General features: G+C 42.7%; 1 protein-coding gene across 10 annotated transcripts in view; it reads left to right on the forward strand.

Moving 5' to 3' along the window:
- Nucleotides 1-16676, forward strand: part of Zeb1 (zinc finger E-box binding homeobox 1) — a 170649-nt gene that overhangs the window by 141390 nt on the left and 12583 nt on the right. For all 10 annotated transcript variants that reach the window (XM_029547085.1, XM_029547086.1, XM_021214361.2 and 7 more), the window contains 3 exons: nt 9662-9823; nt 12571-12773; nt 14615-14720. In XM_029547085.1, coding sequence (XP_029402945.1) covers nt 9662-9823; nt 12571-12773; nt 14615-14720 — 471 coding nt within the window. The remainder of the gene's footprint in view (nt 1-9661; nt 9824-12570; nt 12774-14614; nt 14721-16676) is intronic.

A 16676-nucleotide genomic window follows, 5' to 3' on the forward strand; every position in this document is an offset into this window, starting at 1 on the left:
TCCCCTCCTCGGGTGAGGAAAGGCGCTGGATGCCAGGCGGACACCCCTCCTCGGTCGGGGAGGAAAGGTGTTGGGTGTTGGAACGGCCTGCGGACAGCCGCCAGGCGAACACCCCTCCTGGGCAGGAGAGGCGCAGGGCGATCGGGTCCCATACCTGTGCATTCTTAACAAACTTATGACACACACTCGTGGCAGTTATTAGTAGTGGTGCACGGTAGCACTAAGAGATGCCCTGAAAGATCTCTTGTACTCCAGACATAATCCTTCGTACCTCCATTGTGGAGAGGAAATCCATTTTCCTCCCCTTGTTAATCTGTATCAATACCACTCCTAACGCTTATTCCTTTCTTAGCCTGTTGGTTTAAGGGCATCAGAAGCCTAAAATGACCAGGGGGAAGTCTGAGCTTCCAGTTCAATGGAATGTTTGTTGTGGTTCCTGGAAGGACCACATCCCACTCTGGAACCAAAACTTCCAGACCAGCAGAACTTAAGGTCACAGGAACAGGAAGATAAGACTTTCCTAATGGGTCATTTGGGGTTATAGTGAATGGAACTATTCCCTTTCACCTCTTGAATCCAGGACCCTTGAATTCTGGCTATGGAACAAACTGTACCATATATTAGAAGCTGATTGAAAGCACATACCTCCTTCTCAAGAGCCCTATACCAGCCCTCCAGGCTATTGGTACCTACTTGGCACTGTAACTGTACCTACTTTCTGTCAGGCCAGCTGCTTCGGATGGTAGGGAACATGGTAAGACAAGTGGATTCCATGAGTGTGAGCCCTCTGTTGCACTTCTCTGGCTGAGAAATGAGTTCCTTGGTCAGAAGCAATACTGTGTGGAATACCATGATGGCAATTCTGTAAGTCCACAGATGTTGGTTTTGACACAAACATTACATGCAGAAAAGACAAATCCATAACCCAAAAGCATTGTCCTTTTCACAGAGGGTGTGGTCCAGTATAGTCAATTTGCCACTACCCTGGTCAGTGGTGCCGTATCTGGGCCTCAGTGTTGGTCTCTGCTGTTGATAGATCTGGCATTCAGCAGCAGCTGTAGCCAGGTCAGCCTTGGTGAGTAGAAGTTCATGTTGTTGAGCTCAAGCATAACCCCTGTCTCTGCCACCATGGCCACATTGTTCATGTGCTCATTGGGCAGTGATAGGGATGGCTGGGGGAAGAGGCTGCGTCTCCAAAGAACAGGTCATCCTATCTACTTGATTCTGAACTCCTCAGCTGAAGTCACCTTTTGATGAGCAATCACATGGGACACAAGTATCTTCATGTCCTTTACCCACTTCAAGAGATCTATCCATATACTTCTTGTCCAGATGCCTTTATTACCATTTTCCATCCATGATCTTTCCAGGTCCTCACCATTCAGCCAATCCATTGGGCTACAGCAGTGAGTCTGTGAACAATCACACATTTGACCATTACTCCTTCCAAAAAGAAAAATGTATGGCTATGTGTACTGCCTGAAGTTCTACTCACTGCGAAGGCTTTCCTTTGCCAGTGTCTTTGGGGTTCTCCCAGAAAGAGGCTGTGGTGCTTCCGCAGTCCACTTCTAAATGGTACCTACGAAATGTGCAGAACCATCAGTAAGCCAGAGCACAGTGAACACCCCATAAGGATATAGGTGCATGTGTGGCAGCAGACAGCATTGTAATGGGAGTACAAGCCACAGACATTTGGGCAAATTTTTCCTGTAACTTGCTTGTGCCTTCAGGACCTGCTCAGGTCTGATCATGTATATATGCCACTCCGTTTGATAATAAATTGCTGCTATGCAAGTTCTACTTTATGACTTGGTGGATCAAATAACACCCAACTCATGATGGGCATTTCAGGTCATATAGCATCTTGGTGGCTACCATATATATTACCAAATGTTCAGTTTCCAGTTAGAACCAATAGCAGGCCAAGAGCTGTCTTTCAAAGGGAGAATGGTCTGCAGATGATGGTAGAGCCTTGCTCCAAAATCCCAAAGGTTTCTTCTGTGTGGATCACCTATAGGGGCCTGCCAAAGGCTCCAAACAGCATCCCTGTCTACCTCCGACATCTCAGGTACCATAGAGTTTACTGGACCATATGATCCAAGTGGTAGAGCAGCCTGCATAGCCACCGTGACCTGGTGAAGAGCCTTCTGTTCCATGCCCCACACAAAGCTAGCAGCTTTCCAAGTCATTTGGTATATGACTAGAATGACACACCCAAGTGAGAAGTATAGTGGCTATAGGATCCAAATAGACCCACAAAATATTGTGCTTCTTTCTTGGTGGTGGGAGGAGCCAGGTAAAATAACTTATCCTTCACTTTAGAAGGAATATCTCTGCATGTTCCTACACCACTGGACTCCTATGAATTTCACTGAGGTAGACACTCATTGAATTTTGGTTGATTTATTTCTCATCCTCTGACACATATATGTGTTAACAATGAGTACAAAGTAGTTGCTACCTCCTATTCACTTGGTCCAATCAGCATAATGTCATCAAAATGTGCACCAATGTGCTACTTTTGGGAAGAGATAGACAATGAAGATCCTGTCTAAGTGATGACATAGACAGGAGAGTTAATATATCCTGAGGGCAAAACCATAAAAGTATACTGCTGGCCTTGCCAACTGAAAGCAAATTGCTTCTGGTGGTCCTTATGGACAGGTACTGAGAAGATATTTACTAGATCAATAGTTGCATACCAGAAGATGTGTTAATTTTCTTAAGTAAGGACACCACATCTGGCACAGCAGCTGCAATCAGAGTCACTACCTGACTGAGTTTTCAATAGTCACCTGTCATTCTCCACAATCCATCTGTGTCCTGCACTGATCAGATAGGAGAGCTAAAGGGAGATGTGGTAGGAACCACCACCCCTGCATCTTTCAAACACTTGATGGTGGCATGAATTTCTGCAACTCCTCCATGGATGTGATAATGGTTTTGATTCACTATTTTCTTTACCAAAGGCAGCTAACTCTTAAAGGCTTCCTTCTATTTAGCCCTTCAAACATAGTTCTTATTTCAGACCTACTGTCCACTGGACTCTATCTCCTACAAAAGCATTTATCCTTATTTTTTAAAGCACTTTCAAACTCAGTGCCTTAAAATGTTTAACTGATGACCCCAGCCTCCGCCTCACTATTGTGGTTTGGTATTTCTTTCCCTGGAAGGTTGAGATATTGCTGATTTCCTATGTCAGATAATTCTGGACTGAATCCTGAACTTTCTGAGCTTTTGCAGTAGGGTTAGATTTCTGATCTTTTTTTTTTAGACTTGGGTTTATCCTGTTGTAGGTAGCCTGTAGGCAGTGAGCTGTTTGCTGCAGGCTTTGGTTTCCTAATCAGCCACAGTACTATTTGGATCTGTCCTGTGCCCACTACCCAGAGTCAGTGGAATGGGTAGTGACCTAAACTGTATCAGTTCTGTGGTCAGAGTCAGACATGAACAGTTTGGGTAGAGGGCCAGGAGCTGACTAATAATCCAATGAGGTCACTTTCCTGAGCATCTCCATTGTCATGAACTCACCAGAATGTGTGGTTCCCTGGAAATTCCCCTTGTCAGTCATCAGATCAAAGGTCTGGGACTTTACTTACTCCTTGGCTGCTGCAGTCCTGCAGCTGCCTCCAAGGAAGGATGCAGAGGAGGACTCGGAGGAGGACTGCTGCTGTTCAGTCAGGCCTTAGCTCCTCTTACTCCCAGTTTGCAGATACCTTGATCACTGTCATCATTGTCTCTACCTGGAAACCACTGCAGGGCTGGAACAAAAGAACCTAGAAGAGAAATTGATATTTTTCTCTTCTTTGAGCCCCTTTCTGGTACATAAAATTAAACTAGAGCATCTCATCCAGGCCACAGGATACCACAGTTACTAGGGGTGCTGGTGTAAAAGAAGAACTCCAATGGTGCTACTTTGGTACCATCTCCAGAATGCCTGCTGGACTTAGCCTCCTAGCATCCACAGGTGCCTGCTCTGTCAATCTCCCAGCTGTCAGCAGCAACATGTGATAGGAAACATGGACCAGTTTGTGCCTTCTTCATCCCAGTTGAACCTTGCTTCGCATTTCATCTTTGTCCCTGTTGGCAGGTCCTCACAGACATCATGAACTACAGTTGCTGAGGCTTTTCCAGTGGGTTACACAGCTTGAGTATTCCATATCTGAAGTGTTTTCCTATCTGTCACTTCTTCAGATCGTAAGATACTAGCATAAAAGGAAGCAGCTGAGCATACCTAAGCCAAAACATAAAGCCCAAAATGCCCTAACAGCCAAAACTTACTTTCTTACTTTTGCAGTTTTAAGTTAGGCATTTTCAATCTGTGCCACAGATATTGGCATATTATTAGAAGCTAGGAAGATACAAAGTACAAAGGGAAAAAAAAAGAATAGTCTGAAAAAGTACAGAGAGCAATATCTTATTCTCAGTTAAAGTTTTAGCACTTTGAAGTTCGAATTGAGGGATTTGCTGGCATTTGCTTTCTCCATGGGTTCTCCTCAGCAGGTCAGTATTGTTGGGACCAGGCATGGAAAAGCTGAGGCGGGTCCTTCACTGCCCCTTAGAGACGGCTGTAAAAGTTTCCATGAACAATCTAAAATGATGAGAGACAGATGCATATGAACCTTAGAATGTGAGTTTTAGAGTTCTTTGACAAGAGACTTTGACAAGTTCTGACAAACATTCACAAGCAAACCTTTTAGATTTTTAAATGACCTGTGTTTGCCATCTTTATTTTCCTTACCAGGAATTATCTTATGGCTAAAATAACAGGCATTCCCTCTTTGACTCTAAATTTCCAATATTTTTACCTATTTTAAATGAATATTAATTTTGACACAATTATGTATCTGTAGAAATTTCACAAAGTTATAGATTTATAACAATTCAGAGAGACTCTGCATGCCCTTTAGATGGGTTTCCCCCAATTCTGCAAAATTATAATTGAGGTCACAACTAAAATACTGACACTTGCATTCACAGTCAGGGCACAGAGCTCAGACTTCCATGTCAAGGCTCCTCAGTTGCTTTAGCTACCTGCCCCTCCCCCACTCCTCTCCAAGGCATCACTAGCCCCCCCCCCCATCACTAATCGATTCATTGTTGCCATCATTTCAGGAATGACATGAATAAACTGATGAAGTAAAAACTTCTTGATTGGCCTTTTTCACTTCCATGGTTTTTGGTGATTCATCTGATTACTGTGCATATTATAGCACAGTCCCTTTAATTGGTCAGAAGTAATATATAACTTATCATGCTATATCTACTATTCCTTGAAAAGTCTTATCTAATCAGTTTCTCTTTGTTATTTATTCCCTTTGGAATTTGGACAGAAGGCCTCAGGAGTACCCCATTAGTCCCCTCTTCTCCTCTATTTGTCCTTATGTTATCAAGTAAGGATTCTACCTTTGAGCCAAACCCCTAGCCCATCACATTACTTTATAAACTTCTAGGTTAACCAGTTATAAGGTATGGACGTTGTTGTCTTCTAGAAAAAAAATCCATATGCAAATAGATTTTATTGTCTCATTCCCCTTGTATTTCCAGAACTAGACGTGAGAACCTGAGGGAGAATTCTCATGTGTCTCCCAGGATGGAGACTGGTGACCATACTTTCCATTGCTGTCCCTGTGAGTCTGCCCTTGTACTAAGCCTACAGAAAACAGAAAAGAGAATGTTGCTGGGAATCTCTTCTACAGTGAACAATTAGTGCTCACACTGTATGTCAACATGTATTGTAAGCTCACACTGTATGCCATCACTGCACTGTAAGCTTATACTGTAAGCCAGCACTACATTGTAAGCTCACACTGTTTGCCAGCACTGCACTGTAAACTCACTGTATGACAGCACTGGATTGTAAGCTCATACTATATGCCAGCACTGCACTGTAAGCTCACACTGTTTGCCAGTACTGCACTGTAAACTCACATTGTAAGCCAGCATAGCACTGTAAGCTCAACACTGTTTGCCAGAACTATACTGTAAGCTCAACACTGTTTGCCAGCACTGTACTGTAAGCTCACACTGTAAGCCAGCACTGCACTGTAAACTCACACTGTAAGCCAGCACTACATCGTAAGCTCACACTGTTTGCCAGCACTGCACTGTAAGATCACACTGTATGCCAGCACTGCACTGCACTGCATTCTGTGTTTATTAAATCAGCTGTTCTAGTTCTTCCACCAAAATTTCAACCCTAAAATGAGGGAAAGAGTAGAGACTTCTAGATCTTAAAGCAAAGAAAAACTAGCAGCAAAATAAACAGAAAAATCTTTGCCAGGTATAATTTTGAGAAGGGATTAATATGTAGAATATATAAAGAACTACAAAAATTAAACACACACATAATAAATGTTCTAATGAATTTAACAGATTGTTCTTAGAAAACGAGATATAAATCCAAGGGGAGTTGTGGGGAGAATACCAAAGTAAGCATGTATGAAGTACCACAGGACACCTGTTACCAGCAGGGGAGATGGCAGAGTCAGTAAAGTGCCTGCCCACAAGCCTGACATCCTGAGTTTGGATGTCCAGAACACAGGTTTGAAAAATAAAAGTATACACCTGGAATCCCACCACTGAGAAGGCAGAGATGAGACAATCTCTGTGGCTCACTAGGAGTCAGTAGAGTTAAACACGGAGTTCAGGTTCTGTGAAAGACCCTGTCTTAAACAAAAAAAAAAAAAAGGTTTTGTCTTTAAAACAAAACAAGGGAGGGGTGGAGGAAGATACCCACATACCCACATACCCACAAAGACCTCTGGCCCTCACACACATTGCATTCATACCCAAACACAAGAACTCTGTTACTTTGTTAAAAATAAAAGCTTTATTTTTAATAAAATGAAGTACCAAGAATAAAACCATGAGTAATAAATAAAACTCTAGGACTAGGCCCTAAAGGATTTGAAATGATCATCAGAAGAGCCTAGGTTCTCACACCAAGTAGCGATGAAAAAGAATAAATAAAGAGATTACTTAATTGAATCACAGATAGACTTTTCATTAGATATAATAATTAAAAATAGAAAAATCAGTAATATCAAAGGCTAATGTTACCAGTAGCATCAGAGTTCCTATTATGTTAGCAAGTGGTGACTGTTTTACTTTTCAGTTAAAGGAAAACAAAGAACATATGCACAATAAGTAACTATAACCATTTTTTTTAAATTACAGAGTTGGCATATTCTTATGTTTGAAGTAGATGCATTAAAAAAAAGGAAGAAAGCCAAGAAAAGGAAGGAGGGAAGGATATTTGATGGTTTACAAACTAACAAACATGGCATCTATGCTATGATTCTATAAATCCTAATTGTCATTTTGCCAGCAGCAAGTACGAATGAAGAATTCTTTCTCATAACTATCTACCTTAGACGGCATTTCCATATTTATTTGAAAACTGTATATATTATAATTGCTTTTCATATAATGATTATCCTTAAGTATATATGTAAAGGTTGATAAATAAAGAAACATCTACTGGTCATGCATGGGGGGCCATACCTATAATGTAATACCGACACGCACAAGACGAAGCAGGAGGATGGCTATGGGTTCAAGACCAGCCGAGGCTACAGTGTAGAGCCTCATCCTCAAAAAACAAAAGAAGAAAGTGTGGAGAGGAGAGGACAGACTCAGAGAAGGGAGGACGGTGGAGACCCGCCTGCCTAGATACAGTCCCCAGGCCTAGAGAAGGGATGTTCTCACAGGCACCCGGGCGCAGACACTGCTCTCTTCCCCACAGTCAAACTCAAGAGAAGTCTTTGACTGACATCTTCAGTGGAATTGGATTGGGTACAAATAGCTGCTGTTTAATATAATGTTGTAAATATTCTGATTATAATTAGGATATATACTCTGTTCCAATTAAAAATAAGTTCACCATTTACCTCTGTATCTATTGTGAATGCACATTCCTAAATTATTATAATTAAAATGGACCTGAATATAGGAAGCAGAATTTCTTCCTGCCCCAATGTATACATTGACTCTATTCCACATCAGATATTACCATTAGCTCACTCTGAATACAGAGGTGGCATGTGAGAAAAACAAACATCTATTATAATTTGTCAGTCGATATGATATTGAACCAAGTAAAAGGAAAAATTGCAGTGCTGTGTGTGTGTGTGTGTGTGTGTGTGTGTGTGTGTGTGTGTGTGTGTGTTACAACAGGGTCTGGCTCTGTCCTGCTCCTCGAGGAGTGTGACAGTCAGACCAGCCTACATTCAGCCCCTGCTCCCTGTTCCTGGGTGCCTGGCAAGGCATTGGTTTGACCAGGATCATTTGCTTCACTTTTTTTAACTTATACAGTGGGGTTACTGTGAAGATCAATAGACAGGAGTTGTGAAGCATCTCACACAGTGCCTAGAGACCAGACATGTGGCTTGGAGAAGAAATGGGGGAACCTTTGCTATTTATAAGCACTGCCCCTACCTATAAGTAAAGCTGTTCTCTTGAGCCTCCCAACCTTCCAGTGTGGTGCATTCCTTATGTAAGAGATGCAAAATGACCACTAACAGGAAAGCGCAGCAGACCTCGGAGCTGGGGACAGCCCAACTGTCCTCTAGTAATATTGTAGAAAATTTTCTTAGGGCTCTGTGTATAGGTGTATATGGAACAAACATTTTATATTTAGATTTGGTTCTGTCCAGCTTCTGGCTATTATAAATAAGGCTGCTATGAACATAGTGGAGCATGTGTCCTTATTACAAGTTGGAACATCTTCTGGGTATATGCCCAGCAGTGGTATTGCTCGATCCTCCAGTAGTACTATGTGCAATTTTCTGAGGAACCGCCAGACTGATTTCCAGAGTGGTTGTACCAGCTTAGAATTCCACCAGCAATGGAGGAGTGTTCTCTTTCTCCACATCCTCGCCAGCATCTTCTGTCACCTGACTTTTTGATCTTAGCCATTCTGACTGGTGTGAGGTGGAATCTCACCTGCCCCACCTGGGGATCCATCCCATAAACAACCACCAAACCCAGACACTATTGCAGATGCCAACAAGAGCTTGCTGACAGGAGCCTGATATAGCTGTCCCTGCCAGTGCCTGGCAAATACAGAAGTGGATGCCCACAGTCATCCATTGGACTGAGCACAGGGTCCCCAATGAAGGAGCTACAAAAAGTACCCAAGGAGCTGAAGGTGTTTGCAGCCCTATAGGAGGAACAACAATATGAACTAACCAGTAACCCCAGAGAGAGAAAGAGAGAGAGGGAGAGGGAGAGGGAGAGGGAGAGGGAGAGGGAGGGGGAGAGGGAGAGGGGGAAGGAGAGGAGAGGAGAGGAGAGGAGAAACTGTTCTGATAGGTGACTGTGGTGTGATCAGAGACAACAAAGGTAGATTTTTCTTGATTGATCATTAAGTGAGAAAGTTCTCTAAGCTCTCCACTCTGAGTTGTGCTTAGTGTAAAGAGATGAGCATGACTCTGAAGCATAAGGGGCTTTGGGAATTCCAGCATTCACAGCACTTGAATCTAAAGCAAATGCGCTATAGATTACAAAGGTAAGTAGAATACATTTTTAGCTTTCAGGTATGTGCCCTACAGTTTCAAGAAGGATCATATGTTCTATCATGATAAATGAATTCTTATTTTGAAAAACTTGAAAAACAGTTAGGTGGTAAAATAGCTTTTTATAGAAAATGTGTTTCTCTCAGTAAAAGACAACGAGTGCGACTCAGATGCAGAAAATGAGCAAAATCATGATCCGAATGTGGAAGAGTTTCTGCAGCAACAAGACACCGCCGTCATTTATCCTGAGGCACCTGAAGAAGACCAGCGGCAGGGCACACCAGAAGCCAGTGGTCATGACGAAAACGGTGAGTACAACAGCTTAGCCCATGGTCCTCATTCTCAGGGTAAAGAAAGGGTTGCTGTTTCTATTCCTCTATTATGGGAGCATATTCCTACTAAAGGGAACACAGAAGAGGAGCAGATTCTTGTCATGGGCACTCATGAGGAGAATCAGTACAGCATGGAGTTGTTGGCTACTCACAGACAGAGTGACAAGCCAGGCGATCTCCAGTGCTTCAGTCACCTTTCAGTGAGGTGGCAGCTGCTGGCAGAAGTGAGGAGGACTTTGACCCATTCTATCCTTTGACTGTTTGGGTTTGTTTATTGTTGTTGCTTTAGCAAGTAAAAGATGGTGGGCTGGCTGAAAGCACACAAACTTGGGCACAGTTGTTTCTCTGGATCTGCTTTAGTCCAGGATGAATTCCCAATGAGTAAAGAAAGGGAAAACACAATCAAAATGTGTTCAGAACGCTTGAACCGAAGTCAACTGCCAAAGTCCCCTCCCCAGAACAGTAATCAAATGCAGTCATATGTAAGTGTCCCTGTAATTAATCGCTCTTCATATTGCACTGAGACAAGGAAGACACTTGAAGTTTTCAAGGATTTGAGGAGTTTTAATTTCTTAACTTTGTCTTTAATTTTCCAGGGTTCTCAGCTGAGTGGATAGATTGAGCTTAATGTTCAAACAATCAGCTTTGGACTTTTTGGAGGAAATTGAGAAAAGATGGTACGAGAAAAGAAAAGCGTACTGAGATGCAAATCAGTTGATAGAGTCCTAAGTATAAGCAGAAATATTTAGAAGACAGCTTGGCAGCCTAACCATTTACCAAGACAGTGGTAACAGGGTCCTACCTAGGACCTCCACAGCCATGGGCCTTGGACCACGTTAGCAGAATTAGACATGAATTAGACATGAACAAGCCTCAAAAAGCTATTGCTTATCCCCAGAGCAGTCATGCCACCATCTCTCAGCTGGCGCATCCTTCCTGGCAGGTCAGCACTCTAGCATGTGGGTTCTAATAAGTTGGTTGACAGCTTTCCCTCCCTAATGACCTCTGTAGTACCTTCCAGTATATGAAAGCTAGCCAGCAGGAAGTTTCCCAGTTAGTGTGAGATTAATTTCTCTATGTCCTGAAACAAAAGTGTATGGGGTCTTCAGGATTAGGGTCTTACCATCTAGTTCTGATGTTCAGCCAAGAGTAGTGCAGGAGCCTGTGTTCTGGGGAGCTCCAGAGGTCTTCCCAACCAACAGTAGGTGCATCAGCACCAAGCACTATGGCTCTTTACTGTGCTTGCCTTCTGAGGGAGCATTGTCCTCCTGGGCATGCTACTTTCATCCAGAGTCCTTTTTTAAATTATATTTTTATTAATTAGTGGTTTTGATTAATTTACCCCAGCTCCTCATTCTATGATTCGGAAAACAAATTCACATTTACTTTTTATTGGTTTTTGCTAGTGACCTAAAAGAATAAATTCATACCTCATGTTTAAGAGAATCCAGTGTACTGATTTATGAAAATAAATCTGTCCAGATATCATGACCAATCTGTCATTTTCCCAACTCTTTAACAGCTTGCTTCCTGGCTACAAGACAAACCATGAAAAGAAGCCATAGCAAGCAGTGAGGACACAGCTCTCTGGCTCTGAAGTCAGAGCAGTTTGGTTAATGGAACCACAGGATATGGCCATGCCAGTGCACAGCCAGAACAGACCTCGCTTTTTGGCATTCAAGCCACATAAACTCCCTAAGACATCATGGGCATGCTGACAAGGGAGAAGTTCAAAATGCTGGTTTCCCACCGTCCTGTGCAAAGCATAACATATATCTCCAAAAGAAGAGACTCTGTGTTATCACAATCCCTAACCAACTCTATATCAACTGTACTTGCAAGCCAGTAGCTAAAGATGCCATAATGAAGTCTGGAGCTCTGGCTATTTAATTCTACTCACAGATTTGCAAATATTTCAGCATGCTTGACTAGTCATTTAAAGTCCAGGTTTTCAATCCCTCCTCTGCAGACTGGTCTTTAAAGTGAGATGTTTAGTCCACATGGACTTGAAATCCAGGACAGCACTGTGTGCTTATGATGGAGCATCTGAAGTGTTACCAAAGTGCTTTAGGTCACCTATTTTCTAAGAATTGAGAGTAGAGAGTATATCTACAGTAAAATATCACTTATGAACTAATTTATTTGAAAAATAAATAAAATGTGTGAAGCTTCTCAGAGTAGTGGAAAGTGGCAAAATATTCCTATTTAGGATTCTCAGTCATGCTGTTCCCACCATCTCCCTGAGTGTACTACCCCTTTGTGGTGTGAACTCGGTCATGTGGCCACGCCTGACACAGGGCGCTTGGAAACTACTTACTGTGGCAGCAGCAGCTTACAGTGAGAAAAGTGAGTGCCAAGCAAGCTCTGGAATTGTCACAGATGTGCAGCTGTGTGGCCAGTACAGGCTGTGCACTCAGTCCTAAGTTACATGCGTTCTCCAGCTAACCTCATAAAAGAAGGGAAGAATTATGGTTCAGAGATGAGAGGATTAGAGCCATGATTGATGCCAAATTAATAATTTGCTTGCTGTGTAATGTTTAACCCACCCAGCCTGTATTTATTGTCACATTTTCTCGTGCATACATGGAGGCATCACCCACCCTTCCATCTTTGGAGGCAGGTATAAAGAGAGAAGTGCTTCTGTTGGATGTGGCCCAGGGATTCCCTGGTGAGTGCTCATATTCCTTGGATGCTTTCAGTAGCAGTATCTCTCCCCTCCACAGGAGCACCAGATGCATTTTCCCAGTTGCTCACCTGCCCGTATTGTGATAGAGGCTACAAGCGCTTTACCTCTTTGAAAGAACACATCAAGTACCGCCACGAGAAGAATGAGGACAACTTCAGCTGCTCCCTGTGCAGTTACACCTTCGCATACAGAACCCAGCTTGAACGTCATATGACATCGCATAAGTCAGGAAGAGAACAAGTAAGTGAAAGAGGCAGGAGGCTGCCACCTTCCCAGGCTGGGCGGCATAGGGGTGGAGCCTCAGTGTGGGTGGGCACTTGAATACTCAGGGAAGCTCCCTGGTCTACACTCTTACAGATATGAGAGGATGGTGTGTGAGCCTTCTCTTCCTTGTAAGCCTTGCCATCCTAACTTAATGGTTTTGTATAAACCATAACAAGTATCCCTCCAAGTGTGTGAGGCTCTGGGGTATATTCTATTAACATGGTCTGTGTAGGAAGATAAACATCGGCTGTTAAACCACTTGCCTTCAGCTCTAACAAAATTAGGGGAAAGCTTTAATTTTTTTAATTTTCTTCAAGGCAAAGAGTATAAGCTACTGTGGTTTATCTACAATAGTAAGGGGAGCTGCCTCCTCTAAAGCTTTAAGTTTGAGAACTTTTGGGCTGAAGACTCAACTTTGATGACTTATTCTAATTATGTATTACCGTGCTCCTTTAGTAGAAGTATAAACTGACTATTTTAACAGCAAGTAACATTTAAAGTGTTGACTTTATATTTAATATTAAAATCAAAGGAGCTTTAGTAATTCTTCTTTTTTATAATGACCTGGTTGGTCAGCTACCAGCAAGCAAGCTAATATGAATTTGACACTGCCTTTACAAGTAACCATTTACCAGGAGGCTGTGGCATAGGCTGGGCTCCAGCAGTGGCCAACTCCTTATGTCACAGGGTGAGGAACATACACTTGAATGTGTAAGGACTTTGCGTAGGTGCCTAATACAGGCCACTTATCCCATAGAGGGTGTTAGTGCCTTTGCTAAATTGATGGATACCCCTAGAAAACGTCAACAGAAAAAGAAGCAACAGTCAGCCTGTTTGCTCAGGACTTTGACATCACTTACAAAATGCAATAATAAGAGGTAACAGGGAATGTGGAATAAAGGGAGAGCCCAGGGATTTCATCAGCAGTAACAGAATGGGGATATCTTAGGGACCATTGAGAGTGGGAGGCAACCAGAAACGAAGGGAGAAGCTGGCCTGACAGGAGCTCCAGGGGACATAGGCTTGCAGTGACAGCACCATGGAACACACTGCTTTAGAGTTTGTGCACCCACAGCGTAGTGAAGGCTGAGGGACAGAAATGTCCACAGGACTTCTGAAAGTCGACCCACTCTACACCTGCTGCCTCCCTCCTGGCTCAGTTGTCGGGACCCTGCTGAAGAACAGACAGATATCAAAGCTGATGCAACACCATAAAAACAAACTCTTAAAATCCACAATGATCATGATGGCCACTTTTGTGATGATGTTTCTGGTGGATGTGAACTGAAAGGAGCTATGATAGTGTGGGGGTGGTGTAAGGAAGGGTGGACGAGAGGCCTTGAAAACCATTATGGAATGTTGGTCTTTCAGGCCTTTGGAAATCATCCTGTGCCAGGGGATGAGCATTTGAATGTCGTGCAAAGGTATGCACTTGATATGTATTTCCACTTCTGGTCTACGTCAGACCCTCTTCCAGGTTGTAAGGACACAAGAAGCAATAAGACAAAGGCCCAACAGCAGGGAGCACACACGGCCAAAGCAACAGCCGCACAGTTTAGAAACAGGAAATGTGCGTGAGCTATTCATCCTACTGGGGTGGGCCAGGCACTCAAGTCAGGTCCTTGTTCTGTTAACAGAGTGCTGTAGAGGGCTTGCCTTCTTCATCTGTAATCCACAGCCATCCCTGGATCCTCATAAAATGTATGTCTCTGCTTTTGCTAAGTGTCCTCTATGACTGCTACAGTGTCAGGTCTGTAACAGATAAACACCCAGTTCTCCTGGAATGTCAGACATAAAATGCCAGTTCTTTCTTGCAGAGGCACGTGACACCGTCTGGGGGTAATCGGAAATTCAAATGCACTGAATGTGGGAAAGCGTTCAAGTACAAACACCACCTGAAAGAGCACTTACGGATTCACAGTGGTGAGTATGCTCCTCCCTTCTGTGCCCTGGGCCACCAGGGTATCTCTGCCAATGACAAATCTGTCACTGCAGGTTCTGTGTGTGTCAGAAGTTCCTAATGCTTTTCATTTAAATAATAATAGTGTATAATCTCTAAAATATATAATAAAGCAAACTCTATTTTGCTATCTGAATAGAATATAAGTAACGATAGCTTTACATGAGAAAAGTAAAAGAAAGGAGAGGAACTTAATAACTCATGGTATGGACCCAGAGAGCTAAAGCAGCACAAGAACAGATTTGTAGCATAAATGAGAATTCAAAATTCCCCAGAATTGTCACCTTCCTATTCCTATTCCTATTCCACACCAGTTTTGCATTGCTTTCTGGATTTAATGACAAAAACTTATAACGAAAACTTAGCAATCCCATATCATACTGTAAAGTCTATTCTCTTTGTGATTTAAGTAATTTTAGTGACAAAGCTATCAGCCAAGGAATTGAGAACTCAGTGGTTGTCTTAGTCAGGGTTTCTATTCCTGCACAAACATCATGACCAAGAAGCAAGTTGGGGAGGAAAGGGTTTATTCAGCTTACATTTCCATACTGCTGTTCATCACCCAAAGGATGCAGGACTGGAACTCAAGCAGGTCAGGAAGCAGGAGCTGATGCAGAGGCCATGGAGGAATGTTCTTTACTGGCTTGCCTCCACTGGCTTGCTCAGTCCACTCTCTTNTANAACCCAAGANTACCAGCCCAAAGATGGCACCACCCACAAGGGAACCTCCCCCCTTGATCACTAATTGAGAAAATGCCTTACAGCTGAATCTCATGGAGGCATTTCCCCAACTGAAGCTCCTTTCTCTGTGATAACTCCAGCTGTGTCAAGTTGACACAAAGCTATCCAGTACAGTGGTTGTTGTTGTTGACCTCTGACCTCCTGATGGGTAAAGCACTGGTGTTGCCCAGCACCTGGTGGTTTTGTGAGTGCTGGTCTCTCAGTGTCTTTTGGAACTGCCTTTCTGGAAGTTTTACTGTATCAACCATTGAATTAACCCTCAATGTTAAATACGTCAAAGCTGTTTCTTGAAAATGCTCAAACCAGGATCCTTAAAGAGAACGTTTATCTATTTTCATGTATTTATGTATGTTTCTGGAAAGTATAGGTTCTCTCGTGCAGCCCACACACAGTGTACTGTTCCTTAGCCCCTGTGCTACTGAACGGTGAACACTGGTTAATTAATAATCTACCTTCAGATTAGAAGTTATTTGAAATGTTAGCTAAAAATAAGGTTTGTAAATATCAAAATTAGACTTAAAGAACAAAAATAAGAAAAACTTGAATAAGGTTTATGCTGTAATTTTATACCAGCTCTCCTGATGGTACAAAGTTGGAATGTATAGCTTATTCCAAAGACTGAATACTGGTCTCGAAACAGAACATTGACATGTAATGGAGAAATTCTGCCTGGTGATCAAAAGCTATCTCAGGAAGTGAGTTTACATGACAAGAAGACAGTGTGTTGACACTTACCAGCACACACCAGTTGAGGCCAGTTCAGGGGACAAACTCTCCACTCAAGGATTTGTGTGTCTTATTCTTCAACTTCTCTAATATGAGACATGAATACATTTAGCACAGCAAGTAATGCAAATTCAGATATAGTGAGTAAACCTGGGACTGCCCTTCCTGTTAACTCATCCCAGGGAAATGCTCCTTAAAGCATCATAAAAAAAAAAAAAAAAAACAAATTATGAGAGATGGAGAGAAGGCTCAGATGTTAGGAGCACTGGATGGTCTCCCAGGGGACCCAGGTTCAATTCCCAACACCCACATGCAGCTTACAACTGTCTGGAACTCCTTCCAGGGTATCCAACACCTACATAGGCATACATGTAAGCAGAATACCAGGATACATAAAATTAACTTCAAAAAAATTTAAAGAACAAAATATGATTTCTTATATCATGGGAATT

Source organism: Mus pahari, chromosome 15, assembly GCF_900095145.1.
Source record: "Mus pahari chromosome 15, PAHARI_EIJ_v1.1, whole genome shotgun sequence".
In the NCBI taxonomy this organism is placed as follows: domain Eukaryota; kingdom Metazoa; phylum Chordata; class Mammalia; order Rodentia; family Muridae; genus Mus; species Mus pahari.